This window comes from Vicugna pacos, unplaced genomic scaffold, assembly GCF_048564905.1.
Source record: "Vicugna pacos unplaced genomic scaffold, VicPac4 scaffold_19, whole genome shotgun sequence".
NCBI classification, from domain to species: Eukaryota; Metazoa; Chordata; class Mammalia; order Artiodactyla; family Camelidae; genus Vicugna; species Vicugna pacos.
This window is the reverse complement of record NW_027328740.1, coordinates 75901902-75921946: the sequence shown is the minus strand read 5'-3', so window position 1 is coordinate 75921946 and position 20045 is coordinate 75901902. Positions and strand designations below refer to the sequence as shown.

General features: G+C 40.6%; 1 protein-coding gene across 1 annotated transcript in view; it reads left to right on the top strand.

The window, feature by feature from the left end:
* LOC140693569 (uncharacterized) overlaps positions 1-6793 on the top strand; it is a 112249-nt gene extending 105456 nt beyond the window's left edge. Inside the window, exon 7 of the mRNA XM_072957358.1 lies at positions 6503-6793. Within this exon, the coding sequence (XP_072813459.1) occupies positions 6503-6517 (15 nt within the window). The 3' untranslated portion in view covers positions 6518-6793. The remainder of the gene's footprint in view (positions 1-6502) is intronic.
* The last annotated feature ends 13252 nt before the right edge of the window (positions 6794-20045 follow it).

The window sequence follows — 20045 nt, the reverse complement described above, 5'->3', positions numbered from 1 at the left end:
TTATAACCATATTCAGCTGGTTAATCAGTCCCATGTAACTAATTCTTTTAATGAGAGTTTTCATTAGAACTTTAAAATGTCTTACCCAGTTTAGTTCAGTGCTGTAGTTTGAAATTTATTAGAAATCAGTAAATCTCCTTGAAGAGAAAGCATTTTGCAAAACCATCAGAAGAAAACAATTAACTGTCTATAAATGACAAAAGATTTAAAAGCATGGTTAAACACCGTTACACTATAATCAATAAAGAAACCTGTTCACTATACCCATAATTATCACTGGTAACATTTCAGATAAACCAGAATTTTAGGGAGTCCATATAATTTCTACAATACCTATATTAATAATATTTCCCATTCAATATAACCTTAGAAGTTTTATGATTCATTTGACAATTCCATGTTATTTAAAATGCCAAATGAAACTTTATACTTAAAAATCTCTCTTTGGGATGTTTCAGGGGCCTTCTGTAGCATCCCAAACTTAACTGGAGATTAAAAGAATTTTAATTAATTAAATTAATTTTTATTTAATTAATTAGAATTTTATATTTGGGGAGCTTTTTGAAAGATTTCAGAACACTTGATCAGATAAACATATAGATCACTGTAATGTAGTACTAATTCATTAACAAGAAAATATGTCAAATGTAAAGGCAGAACAGATCAGCTAAGTGGTATAAGAAGTTTTACAATCTGTTACTGAAGGTGGATTAATATTTTAAGAAAATTTTTTCCTCTTAACAGAGAGAAAACCAAATCTAATCTTGTTCCAGCTAACTTCTAAGATTCATTTACGTTGCCCAATTTGATTCTAAACTTAGCCAATTCTGACCACGTACAAAACTTTCCTCAGGGTTCCTTTTCCACAAGCCTTCCACAGCTTTCTATACTTATATTAGTGTGTCCCTTATTTTGTCTTCCATTCAGAGGTAACCAGCTTCAGGAGAAAGTCACTATTTTTCATTAACAAAGTATTATTCCATTCTTACATCTTCCTTTACGCATTTATATTACTTTCCTAGGATACTGAGATCATTCCCTTACTAATAGAGACTATTTCTGTGTGACACCAACCATTTATTAATATTTCTAAACACCTTTAGTTTCACTGTAAGAGGAAGTTAAATGTTAAGTAATTCATATTTCAATCATTTTATCTGAAAATGGCATAGATATTTAATAAAATCTTGTCATTTAACTTAATTTAGCACAACTCTAGAATTTAAAGATATCAAACATTTAGAGATTATTTTAAGCATACATTTTAAAAATATATTTTAAATATTTACCCAAAGCTCTCATCTCATTAGCATTTAATTTACTTAAAATTTTACCACAGCACATTACTGTTATTTTTTTTTTTGACAAATCTGCAACAGATATAACAGGATCTTATTTGACTTTCATTAAACCTAGGTACAGTAAAGGTATTATAGTTAAGATGGATGATTTTAAAGATGTCTATATTTATTAGAACATACTTAAACTAAACAATATCAAATATTACCTTAATATTGAATATTTTCCAATTCACATGACACTGAAAGTCAATTTGTTAAGCTTTTATTTTAAAAATACTTAATTTTTAAGCTCTTATATTTTTACATCAATTAAGCAGAGCTCTTTGACTTCGAAATTTTTTTTTTTTAGCAGTAGAAATATCTCACTTCTATAATCTGTATGCAGGCTTATAAACAGAAAAAAGCTAGAGATCTCATAGCTTCACTTTAAAACTTACTTATATTTATAATAATAATTGGAGTAAGCTGAATTTGCTTGCTCAAATCACTAAGGCTTACTATTTATGAAACAGATAATTAAGATTTCCTCACAAAGTCTGAAGGACCCGTCAGAGTTCTGAGTTCTAAAATGCCAAAAATTTCATGGCCTCAAGTTTTATTTCGTTGAGCTAATTAGGCTCAGTCCTAGGTCACTGTTTGTTGTATTTATATTTCTGATCTGCAAGACAAAGACACTCTCTTCCAGGTCCCCAGATAAATGCTCTGTCACCCAGACCCAATTTTATCTCCTTAATTGGCATTTTTGTATCAGTGAGAAGAGCTGTAAACAAAGAATTCCATGTTTTAAAACTAAGGTTTTCTTTATTTTGTCTTCCAAAGCTTGCATAAGACATTTATTAAGGTCTCTTTTCCTTGAGTTATAAGTTAAACCCAGGGTAAACCTATATTTTTTTTTTTAGCTACTCAAATTACTTTTTAGATTTACGTTATATTGGACGTCTCAAGTAACTATATTGGTTTCCTTTAATTTGTTCAATTAATATTTTCAGAGGGATAGACATGTGCCCAGCCTTATAATACCAAGAAGGGGAAGCGTTTTTCCACTGAAACATATCTATCCCACAACATAAGCAAAAGGTTTATATAAAGACCATCTAAATATACCAATTTCACAAACTTTTATCTCAATTTTATTAAATCTTATACCTTTAATTTTTATATTTATTAAGTTTAATCAATAATTCTTATTTCTAGAAGGAGTGACAGAAACCTTTTTTTTGTGGGTGTACATTGTATATAATTTTATAGAAGTCTCTAGGATGCCCAAGTTTCAGCCAAAGAGCTTAGGCACTTCTCGATTTTTAATTTCATTAATTGGTCTGTTGCCCCAATCCTTGATCAAGTATTTCAGTCTACATATAAATATATTTTAAACTGTGGTAAATAAAACGGACTTGTTTGAACTTTAATGTTGGGGGGGAGTAGGTGAACTCTTTGGCCCTTTTTTTTTAACTTTACGTAGTGAAGTATCAAAACCCTGTATGTAAATCCAAAAATGTCCATTTTATTTATCTCATTCAAAATAACCATATAAAAATATTTATCCTTTTGGGATAAGCCACTTATCTGTTTTTTTGACATTTTTACAATCTTTTTTCCAGTTATTCAACCTAATTAACATTAATTATACTAAGTTTTTATTAGCATCTCTAGAAACATTTATCAGAAAGGAAAAACAAAAATGTAGCTTTTCAAACCAGTTATATTTTTATATCTGAGTTCTTAGGTTAACCATTAGATACATTTTTCTGCATTTAAACTTTATTTTAATAGGTACGAATAAAACAGCCGTTTATAATGAGATCTCTTTAAACTTTCACCAATTAAAAAGTTTTTCCAAATTAAAAAATCCATCATATGGCCATCAATTTATATATATATAAATATATATATATATATATAGTGATTTTAAACCAATAAGATGAAGAGGCCCTTCCACATGAGAGTCGGGGTGTTGCCTAAATAAAATTCAAAGGTTTACTCTCCAAAAGCTTAAAGCCTTCGTGGTCCAGGCTGATGCAACAAAGTTTAAGATGGCAAAATATCTGAAAATTGGTACAATCAAAGAATTGCTTAGAATCCCAATTTATTTGCGTGGCCACCGTATGTACACAATACTTGAACTTTTGTATGGCAGAGTCCAAGGTTTCCTTTAAAAACTAAACTAAACATATATATACTTACATGCACACACTTAAAACATCCAGAGAAAGATAAAACGTTTACATTTCAAGGACACAGGAAGAGAAATCCAAGTTCCCACTAAAGGGGATTTTGTTTTTATAAGTTCAGAATGCCAAAAAATGTTTTTATCAGGCCTGGTTATTTCCAGAGTGAGTTTTTTTTTTTCTTATTCCCGATTAATGTTGTAAGTTTTGTATGTACATAAATCTGGCTGGGGTTTTACTTGGAGACTGGCAATCTGTCATTTCTTTTTCTTTTCTTTTCTGTTCTTTATTTTTTTTTTGAAAGTTCTATTCCCCATTGTAAGGTCGGGTTCTCAGAATAAATTTGCTAGTAAGATTTCCCACAGGGACAACTCTGTGGCATGAAGTCTTTGTGTCTACCACTCCTGGAAGATTCCCTGTCACCCGAGAATGCTGTTACCAGTCAGGAGGATGGTCCAAAATTTGGAGTTGAAAGTTTCCTCATAAGAGTTTTACTTTTATCCTGAAAACTTCAATGGAGGTAACCAAATTGAGGAAAACATTAGACCAGCCTCTTACCTAACCACTCAGTCCTGAACCCAGTGTCTTTCAACTTGGACCCACTCGGGATGTCTCCACTGGGTGGGTAATTCACCTCAGGTTCTTTCAACTGGAGGGCCACGTACCTGGATACACCGCCAGATAAAACTTAGGATCATCAACCAATATGTGAGATCTGAGAACCAGGAGAGACTCAGCCAAATTCATCTGGACCCCCCGAGGAGGCGGATGAGCACAAAGGGCCACTGCTGGTACCAAGGCTCTGGTTACTTGGAGAGTTCAGGTGGAGAGAAATCTGCTGTGGTGCTTCATGGTGTCCAAAACTGTTGACTGAAATAAACGTGCAGCCTAAAAGTTAAGAGTTATGTTTCATTTGGCGGGAGGACTCGAGCCAGGATGACCGTGTCTCAGAACTCTCTGAGGGACTGCTCCCAAGAGGTTGAGGAAGAGCTAGGATATATAGGAGCTTTACAACAAAGACCAGGTTGTTGGAACAATAAAAGATTACTTGTTATCTAAAGAAAGCCAGGTATCTCAAGTTCAAGAATTTAGTGATTTTGTATGAATGGGAGGAAGCAAATATTAGGACTCACTGAATTCATTTTTTAGACAAGCACCTAGCTATCTCGGGCCAGTAGCCCGTCCTTTCTTATTCTGAGTCTGCTCAGAGGGCACCATTGTGAGTTGCTGCAGTGGCTGGGCTGCAGGCCTGTCCTCGCCGGGGAGTGGCGGAAGCCTTTAATGACTTGGTATCAGTATTCTTTGTTTACTGACATGGTTGCAGTATTCTCATTCACATTGTAGTATTTTCGTTCACAGACCGAATATGGATAATCTGCAAACTTGGAAAGCAACCGAGATGGAATTACTGCAGATACCTTCTGCTTTAATAAGCCGTGTGCAAACATAAACACGGAGGAAGCATACACTTGGATTTGGAGGTGTAGGAAAGGGATCCTGCACATTGCAGGAGAACGCAATGCAGAATTCCTTAAGTCCAACTTTCTTTACTGTAGTGGTTTCTGAGAACAGTTTATGGTAATTAAACAACATTGACAAACGGTGGCACACATTGCTTTTAAGAGATGGCCGGCTGCAAACTTTTATATTGGACAGGTGGAATTCATAGGCAAGTGGTCAGGTGGATGGGAGAGAGATGGAGCCAAGGCCTGGGCCCAGATTCCGGTTTAAATTGCCATTTCTTCACCATAGGGCCTTGGAATAGAATGCATACTCTCAACCTGTTGGTGAATCTTTGAAATGGGCATGATAATATTCATTTCTTCCTGGGATTGTTGTAAGATCTAAAGAGTATTATAGCACACATGAAGCATTTAACACCCTGGCACTTAGCAGTGTTCACTGTGTGGGGCCGCCCCGCTTAGCGTGCGTCAGAGCCGTAAAGGCAGCATTTGTCTGTTGAGGATGCACTTGTAGCCCCTTGGCTAGGTTGTGAATTTGTTGATTTCCTTTAATACTTGTAACTCTGTGTGACATGGGCAGTTATTTTCATGGACAGATGAGGAATCTCAGGGTAAAGAAGACTGTGTAATTTGCCCAAGGTCAGACCATAATTTTGGGTGCAGGGGCCTCAGTTCAGCATGGGCCCCTGGGCCTTCTGCTCTCTCCGTTCAGCACCAGAGCCAGATATGGAGTTGGCTGTTTCCCTGCCCAGAATATCCGGCAGGACCCAAGACACACCTGGCCCTGTGCTGCTTGAGCAAAAACTCCGGAGGAGAGGGAGTTACAAAAGGGATAAACATAAAAACAGACGACAGCAAACTGTGATCAGCTCTGAGAAGGAAAGGAACATGTCTCGCCGTGCAGAGCTGGGAGCTTTCCCGTCTGGGCTGCTCTGGGGGTGTTCATCTCAGCTAAACAAGTTCTGCTGTTGCAGCAAGGCAGGAAGGCAGGGCGCATGTGGGCAGGTAGACAGGGCCTCATTGATCGTACTCATTCCCCATTAAGCGGCAGCTTTCACGGGCACTTACCTAGTAAACATTGGCCATAATCTTCACGCAATTTGCTTGGTAGTTTTATTGACCCCAGCTTTGAGATGAGGTCATTGAAGCTGGGGAGTTTGTTGCATGCCCGTGATTACCTTGCAAATACCCCCACTGGTCTTTCAACCTAGACTGGTGTGGCTGTCATGCCCCATCCCTGTGAATGGCATCGTGTAGCTTCTCCCAAGTGGCCCAAATGACTGACATTGATATGCTTAATTCGTAGGAAATGGTATGTGGCAATAAGAGAAAAAGATAGTAAGAAATTGTTTGGAAAACAAGAAAAAAACCTATTCTTCCCCAGCTGGGGGAGCGTAACCTGTATCACCCACCCTAATCACTGCCTGTCACCTCCTCCCTGAGGATTCTGTGTTCAGAAGCCACTCTGAGCCTTGGGAGAACATTTTTCCTCATGACACTTTTGACTAGGACCCGCGACATCTCTGTCCCTGGTTAACACTCTCTTCAAAGCCGTTTAAATTTTTTGCAGGTTCCTCCACTCTGATGTAAGAATACCCTGTATAACTTCTTGATGCAGCTCCTTAATGAAGATCTTGTGATGGAAACCTAGCCAAAACTGGGATGTATGCACATAGTGACTGCAACTTCAGCACATTGTGAGTTCATAATCAGAGGGGTGGGTGACTCAGGAAAGGCTTTTTTAAGGTAACAAGGGGAAAGTGAAAGGACGCTTGCTGTGTGAGAAAGAAACATCTCGGTCACAGCCAGCAAGACACCTGTGTTCATGATGGGGTGTGGCGAGTGCAGAGTTCTCACAAAGAAAGAAGTGATGTGATGGGAGGGAGGACAGTTGGGTAATTTATTGGGGAGGAAAAAAGTGGGCTGAACATTTCCTGGTTGAACAAGAGGATTGTGACATGACGTGCTTGTATTTTGGAGAGAAGGGTTTTGTGGGGACAGGCCTAGGAGTACGCTGTATGGCTGGGGAGTCAGCACAACAGAGAAACACAGAGAACCGGGCAGACCCCAAGGCCCAAGCTGGGGGAGAGGCTGCCCGCAAATTGGAACCCTGGAAGCTGGTTCTGTCCCTTAGCTGGGGCCTCAGACGTCACTTCACAGCCCAGTCCTGTTGATACAAGAATAAAAAACGTTGGGCATGAGAAGGGCTGTGTCCCAGGCTTTCGTTGAGCCCCTGGGATGTGCCCCACCAGATTTTGTTCTTTGACTTCATGCAGTAAAGAATTCAAGAGCAAGCCAGTGTTGAGTAAAGGTATATATATTCAGACAGATACATTGAAATGCAAGAGAAACGTCACGAGGTGTGGGGGTTTCATGCACAGATTAGAAGTAGGTACACACCCCACAGACAGAAGGTCTGTCTTCTCCAAAGAGGGACAGAGAGTGGTGACCGCGAGGTGGCGCTGTGTTGCTTGTTTTCTTGGGCTTGGTGGTTTCATATGCTAATAAGTAGAAGGACCAGCCTTAGGGCAAGGGGCTAGGATTCCCAGGGAGTTGGCCATTTCCCACCCTTTGACCTTTTGTGGCTATCATTGGGACTGCCATGGTGCCTGGGGCATGTTATTCACCAGGTTACTATTACAATGGATGTTTACTGAAGCTCAAGATCTGCTAGAAGTTAAATCTCTTCATCCTGAGCCTCAAGGCCTATTGGGGGTTGAATCCTTCACCATTTTGATGTCAATTGCTGCGGCCTTCCTTGAATGGCTGTGCTCTTCCCCCTTCCATCCTGTATCACTGTGATGACACAAAGACAGCAAAGGCCGGGCCCTAACCTTGCTCCTGCATTTAAAGGCAGGAGGTGTGGTGTGGGCTTATGATGACTCTGAGTGGTGAGAAGGATGTTTCAGATTTTCCCACGTGAGACATGGCGACTTACCAGCAGCCTCCCCAGATTTATCTCACGGGCATTATCGCTTGTGTTGTTATGGAAACAAAAGGCCAGCCAAGAAATAGGAATCACACAGAGGGTTGGAGTACTGAGATATATTACGCTGGCGGGCTCAGAGGGGTTTCTTTTCCAAAGCTCTGAGCACCTCCAAGACGTGCACATGAGGTTTTATAGGGTTAATTACAAGTATGGGGCTAATACCCAATAAGGCTCAAACAACAAAAAGCAAGGAATCAGTACACTGAAGCTTATCAATTTGGAACAGATCACGTTACTGACAACTGTTGACCTTGGATTTTCGGGTTAGCTTATTAGCCCAGTAAACTGACACTAAACTTCAGATTTACCAGGTAGCCCAGCAAAACTTAGATCAGGAAACTGACACTTATCACACTTTGATTTGTGACTTAGCTTGTTAGGCCAGCTGTGGTTTTCCTTCAGTGTCACTTATCTTTTGAATTTTTCTTTTTTTCTTTTTTTTAATATTTAATCCAACTTTAATATCAGGGTTCTTTGGGAAAGAAATTTCTCTTTTTCTTTTCTTTGGTGATCTTTTAGGGGGGCAGTTAATTAGATGTATTTACCTGTTAGTGGAAGCCCTGGGGCTTCAACCCAGGACCCCGTGCACGCTAAGCACACGCTCTACCACCCGCCCCATCATCTTTTCTTTTTGGTTTCGCTGCCAAGAATCCTTCAGCTGAATTTCTAGTCAGCGTTAACCCCTTCCCTGACTTCATGGAATCCATTTTTATGAGTTTACTTCCCCCTGGTTTCATTTAAGTATTGAATCTCCATTTTCTCTTCACTCTCCGTTTTGCCTTTTGTTGTTATGGTTGTTAAGCTGTGTTTAACAGAATTGTTTAAATTCTCTTTTAGCAAGAGGCTGAATGTAAATAAATATGTAAGCAAACAGCACAATTAAATGCTTTTATACATTCTGAGCTGTTTAGTAGTAACTTAAAAACCGAATTGAATATTAAAGTGATAGCATTTTAAAAATATTTTTTAATTTTTCATAAAAATATAGCTCATTTAAAATATGATATTAGTTTCAGGTGTACAATAGATGCTCCATTTATAGTTACTGTAAAACATTGTCTGTATTCCCTGTGTTGTAAGATACATCCCTCTAGCGTGTTTACATTACATGTTGCAGTTTGTATAAGAAAGTTGGGTAACGCAGAGTCTGGAACGTGGCTGTGTATGACTCAGGTTCACGCTCACCCTGCCTGTCAGAGCTCAGGCCTTCACTCCTTTCTGCAGGGGAGCGAGTGGAGGCAGCTCTCATCAGCGCTGTCACCACCCTCTGAGTGGCAGTGACAGCAGTGACTGTGTGTGGACGTGCAAATTGTTTTTCCAAGAGCTTTATACGCGTTTCTGCATTTAATAATTAAAGCCCTCCTGTGAGGAAGCGTTTTAAGTTTTTAATGCATAATACATTTTATTTTGATATTGATAGATTTCAAACCTCTGGAAAATTTACAGGAGTAGTACAATAAACGCTTAGATACAGTTCACTTTAAAGGGCACTATTTGGCTTTCTGTGTCTGGCTTATTTTAGCATAAAGTTTCAAGATTCATCCATAATTGTAGCCTGAATCAGTACTTTATTTTTTTTGCTTGATAATATCCTTTTCCTTTGTTTTCGTTTTTGGTCTATTTAAAAATATTTTCATTGAAGTCTTGTTAGTTTATAATTTTGTGTTAGTTTCTTGTGTACAGCACAACACTTCAGCTAAATAGGAACCTACCTGTATTCATTTTCATCCTCTTTTTAAACATAAGTTACTATAAGATATTAAATATATTCTCCTGTGCTATACAGTATAAACTTGCTGTTTATTCTTTACATACTCAGTATCTGCAAATCTTGAACTCCCAGTTTATTCCTTCCCACACCCTCTCCCCACTGGTAACCATAGTTTGGTTTCTATGTCTCTGTGTCTGTTTCTGTTCTGTAGATAAGTTTATTTTTTTGTTTCTTTCTATTTTTTTTTTTTAGAGTCCACATGTGAGCAATCTCATATGGTATTTTCCTTTCTCTTTCTGGCTTACTTCACTTAGAATGACATTCTCCAGGTCCATTGATGTTGCTGCCAATGTCATTATTTTATTATTATTTTATGGCTGAATAGTAGTCTATTGGACAAATATGCTACAACCTCTTTATCCAGTCATCTCTCAGTGGACATTTCGGTTGCTTCCATGTCTTGATATTGTAAATAGTGCTGCTGTGTACATTGGGGTGTAGGTGTCTTTTTCAATTAGGGTTCCTTCTGGATATATGCCCAGGAGTGGGATTGCTGGGTCATCTGGGAGGTCAATTTTATGTCTTTAGAGGAACATCTATACACTTTTCCACAATGGCTCCACCAAACTGTATCCCCACCACAGTGTAGGTGTGTTCCCAATTCTCTGCAGACTTTCCAGTATTTATTGTCAGTGAACTTCTGAATGATGGCTATTCTGACTGGTGAGAGGTGATACTTGATTGCAGTTTTGATTTGCATTTCTCTGATAATGATAATGAATATTTTTTTATGTGGCTACTGGCCATTTGTACGTCTTCATTGGAGAAATGTTTCTTTAGGACTTCTGCCAATTTTTGAATTGAATTGTTTGTTTTTCTTTCTTATTAAGTGTAAAAGCTGTTTACATATTCTGGGAATTAAGCCCCTAGCAGTTTCATTTATTGTAAATATTTTCTCCCATTCCATAGGTTGGTTGTCTTTTTGTTTTGCTTACTGTTTCCATAGCTGTGCAAAAGCTTGTAAGTTTAATTAGATCCCTCTTGTATATTTTTGGTTGTTTTTCTATTGCTTGAGTAGACTGCTCTAGGAAAACATTGCTGAGATGTATGTCAGATGTTTTGCCTATGGTTGCTTCTAAGAGGTTTATAGTGTCTTGTCTACATGTTTAAGTCTTTAACACATTTTGTATTCATTTTTGTATATTCTGTGAGGGAGTAGTCTAACTTCAATGATTTACATGCAGCTGTTAAGTTTTCCCTACACCATTTGCTGAAGAGGCTGTCTTTACTCCATTGTATGTTCTCACCTCCTTTGTCAAAGTTTCAATGACCAAAAGTTTGTGGGCCTATTCTTGGTAATTTTGTTTATCCGTTCATTGATGGATGGATATTGTTAGTAACTTTTGGCTACTCTGAATGATACTGCTATGAATATTGATGTGAAATTTTTTATGAGAATATGTTTTCATTCTGTTGGCTGTACATTTGCCCCGCCATATCTGTAGTTTCCACTACATGAATCCAGATGGTTGATTGTAAAGGGACTCGAACATCCTTGGATTATGGTATCCAGGGTGTGGGGTTCCTGAAACCAACCCCCCAAGGATATTGAGAGATGACTCTATATGTAGGAGTGGAATTGCTGAGACATATAACTCTAAGCTTTTGAGGAAATACCAGACTTCTCCAAAGAAGCTGCAACATTGTTCCTTTCCCCTGGCCGCATATGAGGTTTCTCTGCCTCCTGAACGACATTTGTTATTGTCCATGTTTTGGTTATAACCATCCTAGTGGGTGTAAAATGAGATCTCATTTTGTTTTTGACTTCCCTAGTGATGCTGAGCATCTTTTCATATGATTATTGGCCATTTGTATATCTATTTAAATTCGTGGTAAATTTAAAAATTGGGTGTATTTTTTTGTATTGTTCAGTTGTAAGCATTTGTTATATATCCTGGATACTACTCTCTTATTAGATACATGCTTTGCAAAATTTTTCTTCTATTCTGCACATTGTCCTTTAACTATATTTTTTTAAACATTAAAACAATTTCTTTACAAGGGAGGTAGTTTGATGTAAGATTTATTTTATTTTTTTGCAAAGCACGCACTCTCTGACTTGAGATACCCTTTTCCCCTGTCATTTCACTTTCTTGATGATGTCCTTTGTAAGAAAAAGGTTTTAGTTTTGATGAAGTCCAGTTTATCTGCTTTTTCCTTCTATCACTTGTGCTCTTGGTTTTGTATCTAGGAAACCAAAGCCTATCCTAGGCCCACAAAGATTTATACTGTGTCTTCTTTTAGAAAGTTTATAGGTTTAATTTTTACATTTCTGTCTGTGATCTATTTTCAATTAATTTTATTTGTTATATAAAATATGGGTGTTCAGATTCCAGATTGATTCTTTTGCCTGCAGATACCCAGCTGTCCCTGAACCATTAGTTGAATAGACTATTCTTTCAATGGAGTGTTTTTGGCCCCCTAGTGGAAAAGTGTCTGTAAATGTAAGTTTTTCCCCGTGGGTTTTTATTGTGTCTCTTAGACTTATTTATCCAAACTTATGCCAGTATCATACTGACTTAGTACTATAGCATTTTAGTACACTTTAAAGTGAGTCCTCCAACTTTACTCTTCTTTTTCAAGGTTGTTTTTGCTGTCCTGGGCCCCTTGCACGTCCATGTGAATTTTGGGATCAGTTTTTCAATTTTGCATAGAAGTCAGCTGGAATTTTGATAGGGATTCCACTGAATATATAGTTCACTTTGAGGATTCTTAACATTTTTAATAATATTGTCAATCATTCCATGAAAATGGGATGTCTTCCATATATGTAGATCTTTTAAAATTTATTTTGGTGATACTTCAAAAAGTTCAATGTACAAATCTTGTAAATTTTTGTTAAATGTATCTCTCACTTTATTTTTAATGCTGTTGTAAATGGAAAGGCTGAATTTCTTATGGGTGGGACTATGTATCAATCTTCTTATTTGTAGAATTCCTTCACAACAAATACCCTTGGTATATATTTGCTACATAAATCTATCCACAACTATTCCCCGCCCCGTGTTATAAGAAACCAAGACCCAAGGTAAGCTACTTGAAAACACCTATGTGGAAGTGAGAAATGAGACCCTTGGGTGGGTCTTTGTGCAGATGATACTGAGAGCTTATTCTGAATGGCTTCTTCTTAATTACTTTTAAACAACCCTTTCAGTGTATTTAGTCAGATACATTAAGATTATGCCCTTTTGATGTGCGGAGTAGCTAAGACTATAATTTTCAAATAAATTCTAGTGAGAGTGTTGTACTTGAAACCTAATTTGCATCAATCTTTGAAGATTTATGTTTCAGGAGCTTTGACTAAAGAACAACTGTCTTTATTCTATAATGAGAACTAAATGCTCAAGCAACATGTAAGAGTTTGAGCAAACTGCCCCCGCCCCGTAGTGCTGGGTGGCTGCAGCTGTAACTGGAGTCAGCACTTACCTCTCCCAGTATGCTTGTGCTGATCTGCTCAAAGTGGTTCGTCCAACAGTTTGTCAGTAAGTAGTCTGTTGGACAAAGTCATAAAACATTGATTGAAGGTTGCTAGAATGCAATATATTCTTATTAATATTAAGTAAGCACATATTGAATGCTTACTGTATGATGGAATTGTCCCTCAGCCTCACATGAATATTATTTCTCTTGAAACCTCACATATTTCCTTGTTATTCTCACTTTACAGATAAGGAGACTGAGAATTAGGTCTTCTCTCTTTGGGGGGAGCTCATTATTAATGATGGGCAGTTGTAAGGAAAAAGATATTGATTCATCATGAGAAAACATTTTTGTGAGAGTCAGCAATGAAGAAGATGAACACTGAAGAAGGTGATCATTGTTCAAGTGAGACAAGCCCTGGGTTGTGCGGAGTCAGCATCCCTGTCCTAGACACGGCACGTGTAGAGCTGCGTGGTGGGTGAGGCGGCGCGGCCGTGCAGGGAAAGCGGATGCTGGGGCCTTAGGCTGTGCTCAGGCCTGGTTGGGCTTTCTCCTAAGGGGAGTGAACCATCATTGACAGATTTTAAGTAGGAGAGTGGGGTGCTCTCATAGTTCATATTTGTCTTCTAGAATGCTTGGAAACATTTAGAAGGCTTGGCAGGAGATGATGTGATGAGTCAGAGTAGGGTGGCTGCGAGGTGTAGCAGTGTCCAATTTTCAAGTGGTTTTCAGGCCCAGGCTTGTGGCTTAGTAGCCGTGTCAGTTTGAATGACGCACGCAAGGAAGTGAAACAATTTATCTAATCAATTGAAGCAGTGATGTACCCAATTCCCAGGACTATTGTGGAGATCCAGTGAGATACACTGTGCAGTGTGCAGCGTGGTCTCCAGCAGAGAGTCAGTGCTGAGTGAGTGCCAGTGAGTATCTGGTAGGTCAGTTGAGGGTAGTGGGACTCGGTGTCTGAGGATATCTGGTCCCTGAAGGAGGGGTCCATTCACATCTGTGAGTGATGGGCCTGAGTTGGGAGACGCAGGGAGACCTTACCCTCCGACCAGGGGCCCTGGTAAGGACGGCAATGGGAGGAACACCGTGAAGTCAGCTCTTTGCATGTGGAGTTGGAGCTGCCTTTGAGACAACTAACTGCAGTGTCACGAGCTTAAAGAGGAGATCTGGGCCCAGGTTGTGCATTTTCCTAAAATCTCAACTCCTAAGGACGCCGAAGTATTGATCACTGAACGTGAAGTCATACTTTAAAGGACAAACGAATAGTAGTATTATCTCTGTCATCAAAGCTCACGTCTATTTATTCATCACTCACTTTGCTAATTGGGTACTTACAGAGCTCACTTCACCGTCCTCCCGTGGGCTCAGGCTCCAAAGAAAAGAGCTGGTGAGACTCCCTCTTTTCTAGAATAAGACACATTTAGCTTGTAGACTTCTGTACCTCGCCAGACTTAGGAAATTAGTTTGTTGGTTTAATTGTATTTTCTGTTGGCCATGTCCTGACAGGAGAGAAATTTTACCTCATGGTCATGTTTCAATTAGCTGTTACTGAGAATTGCTGATCTGATACATAGTGTATGTATTACATTAACTTTGTAGAGTAGTTATCATTTTTCTGTCTTTGCCCTTTAATTTTGTTTGCCCCTTCAGTGTTCTATTCTTTTTGGGGCCTTATTTTTTTTTTAATTAAAAAATGTCTGTTAGCAGTTAAGAAAAAAAAAGCAAAGAAAAAATGCACATGAGAACTAAATTTAGAAAATGTCTAGTGTGTTTTCTGTCTCGGCAATGGAGTGTACTAGAAACTCCTGAAAACCTTCATTACACAAGTTCCTTAAAATGCTGATTGAGAAATAAAACCTTCCTTCCTCATCTTTCAAGCTGCACAACTCATTGTCAAGAAAGTGAGGGAAAATTCTCAGAAGCCAAGACAAACGAGAAAGCAGGGTTTCTGAGAGATACGTGAGCGTTAGAAGCCATGGTGTGCTGGTTGGCTCCTGAACTGATTTTCAGTTGCCTTGACAGGAGGGAGGGATGTGAGCCCCAGACCTCTCACACTAGGAGTTGGATGGGTGATCATATAATGGGCCAAGCCCATCCTGAGAATCTTGCTTTACTAAAGGGTGAAATAGGAAAAAAAAATTCCTCAAGACAAGAAAGTAAGAAAAGTCAATTTTGTTGGAAGAGGGGAAAAATAACAAATCCAAAGTAAGGATATAGTTTAAAGCTGTTCTGGCATGAGAGTGACCACAAACTCCTGGCAGAAAAGCACAGCTACTCCTTGATTGATAAGTTGTATTTTGAATGAATCAGTGAACAGCTATTCCGAAAAAGGCCTCCAGAGTCTTGTGGATCAAGATACTGGACAGCAAACACCTCTCTTCCAAGGTCTCATTCAAATAACCAGAAAGGTTTTAAAGGAAACTAACAATAATCTGAGTTGTATTTATTGACATTACTATATGCTAAGAATTCAGAGGTGACTATGGAGTTGTCTCCTCTTTTATGGACCTTATTTTCTCTTTGGGGAGAAAAATGACATAGTTGGGTATCTTGGTGGAGGGAGGTGTTAGTCTGTTGCAATTAGCCAGGAGAGGAGATTAAGAAAACAGTGAAAGATCGGTGAACTTTTTAGCTGAGGACAGTCTTGTTCACTTGGCTTTTAATTGCAGGCTCAATGAGCTGTCACTGGAGGGAATAGATCTTACGGAATATGGACATAGCTCAAGCCTCTTTGGAATGGACAAGTGAACCTGGAAAAAGACAGTCAAATCTGTGCAGACATTAAAGTTCACTTGAACGTGCTGCATCCCTGAGCCAAAGATAGGACAAATATGCAGCAATTCTTGAGGACAGAAGAGTGGTTTTTAAGGTTCTCCAAGAATGAATCCCATGGAACCGAGATGGCCAGTTGTCAAACTGAGACTTTGTTCTTTGGACGGTGTACCCAGCAAGGGTATTGGCCTTTTATATGTTTCCATTTGTCTTTAATACATGTCTGTTGATGAGGACATGGGCACAAGTGTTTGACACCTTGTCGAGGCGATTTTGGATACCTGCCTAGAAGCACGGGCACAGTTGTGGCTGCTTCATACATCTTGCAGCCCATCCCTTTCCCCGGCTCCGTGATCACGGCAGAGTGGTTCCTTGTTGACCTGTCCGTTTCCTCTGTGACATCATAACCCATGAAAAGACCGGAGCATATTAACTTGGATTTGTTAAAGTCAAAGAAACAGATCAAATATGGAGTCAGATTTGTTCTTTCCTATTTCAGTAGTACCATGGAGATGGCAGTTTGGGCAGCTTTTTGTAGTGTCCTGGAGGCTTTCTCTCTCAGCTTCTGGGTGCCTCTATTGAAAACCCTTCATTGCTATCTGGCCTGCTGGTAATGCACACTGCCTGTTTTGCCCTGAAGATGTGTTCTGTTTATAAACTCATCTTTACTCCTTGGAAAACAACTCAAGAAAAACTCAGTTGGTTTTCCACCAGCCATGGGCAGGGGTGAGGTAAACCGTGTTATTATTTCATAAAATAATAGTAATAATAGTAATAGTCATAGTAGTAGTACTTGTAGTAATAGTAATAATAATAATAATAATAATAATAATAATAATAATAATAATAATAATAATAATAATAATATTAATAGAAGTCTTAAAACAGGACAGAGCACATTGGAGAGAGTCAAAAAATGCTTTCTGGCTTAAATCAAAAGTGATGGCTAGTGATTCCATGGCTGCTGTATTTGCTAAGCTAATTACTCCTTTGCTCCATTACACATTTCTTTTATCTGAAAAAGAAATACAAGGAAATGGTTTAAAAAAAACTCAGAGAACAAAAATAGACAAGTGAAAGAAGTTTTCCCTCATCCTCTGTTCTTTCAGCCCTCTCTGGAGATGCCTCTGTTTACTATCCTTTGGGTGCTTTTCCAGATATGATTTGCACATTCCCACCTATGTATGTAAATTCCTTTAAAATTTTAGTTATTTTTAACTTAAAGGGGTTTAAATCCTCAAGTGGCATCTGGCCGGGTAATATAACAGAACAAATCTGACTCCATATTAGATTTGTTCCTTTGAATTTAACCCTATGCTCTGTCACCTAGGCTTCATCTTGCTTGTAAAACAATGTTGCCTAGAGCCTGAAATAAACAGGAGACCCTATTCTGAAGGCTCTGACCTTTAAGGATATTTAACACTTTTTCATTCATTAAAAGATAGCAAATTGCAGAATAGAAAATAACGTTTCTTTTGTTGGAGGTTTACAGGGATCTGTCCCACGCAGATAGCTGCAAGAAGAAAGGATTCTAACAAGAAGGAATTCCTACACTAAGAAGTTTGCACTAACCAAGCACATAGGAAAGGAGCCTGAATTGTGACTTGGGGAGATGGTTTTCCAGGACATTAGTTTGCCATCTAGGTCTACAGAAACTTGCTATTCCATGCCCCAACATCTGGTCTCCCAACTTATTGGCCTGTCCTGCACTGAGGAGAATTAATTTCGACTTGGTAACACTCCTATCTACCTAGAAAGCTGGGCACTGGAGCTGAGTGTTATGGAAACAGGCCAGCCAAGACAAAAGCACCTATCGGAGTGTTGGAGTACTCAGAATTATTATGCCGGTGGGCTCAGAGGGGCTTCGGCTCCGAAGTTTTGAGTACCTCCAAGACGTGCACATGAGGTTTTAAAGGCTTAGTTACAAGTAAGGGGGGATTAGCCAATAAGGCTCAAAGAACAAAAAGCAAGGAATAAGTACACTGGAGCTTATCAATTTGTAACAGATCACATTACTGACACTTGTTGAGCTTGGAATTACGAGTTAGGTTGTTAGGCCAATAAACTGACACTAAACTTCAGATTTACGAGATAGCCCAGCAGAATTTAGATCAGTAAACTGACACTTATCACACTTAGATTTGTGACTTAGCTTGTTAGCCCAGCTGGACTTTTCCTTCACATGAGGACAGCTCTCCCACACCCAGGGAACTACTGTGAGCCCTTGATGTTTCCACTAGGGTGGGGTATGGTTTACCCAGGAGGGATGGGGACTATGCACCAACACTCAGGCAGTCTGCTCTGTCTGGGGCTCTGATCTTGTACCATCCCGCTCCCCGCCAGCCCAACACCTGGGACAGTGGAGCTAAGGCAGAGATCCTGCCTGCCTGTTTCCCAGCGTGTAAAAGGGGAATATGTGCTCTTCCCAAGGTAGTTCTGAGCGACAACACCTGCGGGTGCTTGGTTCTCAGAGCAACAGAAAACCCAGCTCCGCGTGGGGGCAACGGGTGTGATCTCCCTAGGGTTTCTGCAGAAGCATCGGACGGAGGGTTGGATCACGGTGGTAAAATTGAGCTGCGGGGCTTGAAGGGTAACAGAAGGGTACAGAGGCAGGTCTGCCGCCTAGGGGTGCCCCAGAGGTAAAGCTTTTTTTCTCCAACTCCTCTAAGACCCTCCCTTCTCCAGATCCCTTCCTTCTCTCTGCTCATCCTGTCCATCTGTATCCCTCCAATTTTCCCGTCCTCTCCACCCGCTCCCATCTTCTCCCTCCCTCGCTGTCCCACCTTCTCTCACAGAACCCAGAGAGGATCGCTGGCCCTCCTGCGCATGCGCAGTCAGTGCCAAGTGGTCCGCTGGTTGGGAGCTCCATATCCGAGCCGGGGATCGGGCCCAAAGGCTTCTCAACTACGTCGCCCGGTAGGCCTTTGGTTCCTGCCTGGGGTCGGGGCCTCTGACTGTGGAAGTGCAAGGTGGGGGGCTCCTGGGAAAGGGGTCAGGCGGCTGCGGGAGGGCGGTCCGCCTGTCACAGACCCCAAGGGCGCTAGTCAGCCCGTGTTCAGATGAATTGCTCAGGCCAGACCCCTCTGCCAGCGCCACCTGCCCCGGCGTCCCGGCCACAGTGTCCAGGGCCTGGTGTGCACCTGCCATCTCTCACCCAGCCGGGATCCCCTCAGTCCGCGGCTGGCGTCCCCTTCCCCTCTCCCTCCCGCTAGTCCTCTCCTCCCGGGCTTGCTCTTCTCGTCCGGCGGCCCGTCCCCGCCCCTGGGCGGGCTGTGTCCCGGGCGGGCGGGGTCTGCGGACCCGGACGGGGGCGGGCGCCTGGGACTGTGGCTGGGGCTGTCCTCCGAGCGAGGCTGCAGCCCGCGTCCCCCTCCCCGCTTTCCCTGCCCCGCGACCCCGGGGCTGCCCTGCTCTCCCTTTCCCGCTCCCTGAGGACCAGCTCTGTGGCGTGGGCGCTGCTACCTGGGCTGAAAGCCTCCGGCTCTAACGCCCAGCTTCTCCTGGTGGAGTCGGGATAAGGGAGCGTCACTGCTAAGCGAGGTTCTGTCTCCCCCCTCCATGTTTCTGCCTCAGGTAAGTACCTTGAACACTTTCAGGTGTTATGATGGCGGTGCTTGTTGATGTCACGTGTTTTTATAGTGAGAGGGATTGCAGTGGTGAAAGCAGGGCTTGGTTCTGTTAAAAATGTGCTGAAGGCATGAGGCTGTGACATCCTCCTTCCTTCCCTCTCCCAGGGTGAAAGGAGTGATCCTCGATTTTCAAAAGATAGTTACAGTCCCTAACTAGCCCAGCCCAGCTAGTGTGTGTTAACAGGAACAGCACCACCAGAGGCCTTGGAGACCCAGGCATATTGCAGCCCTAAAGTGCTCCTGGCATAGTTTGGCTTGTTTAGGTTTTTTGTTTTTCTTAAATTGTGGGACAGACTAGTGTATAAACTGAAAAATAATTGTCAAGAAATAATTTTCATAGGACAGTTTTATTGTGATATAGTTCACACACCATGAATTCCATCCATTTAAATGGTACAATTCAGCAGCTTTTTGCATATTCACAGTGGTGCATGCATTATTATTCCAGAACGTTTTCATCACTTCAGAAAGAGCAGTGGAAATGAATGACCTATCCACCCCTCCCAAGTGGTGGTTCTAAAGAAATTTC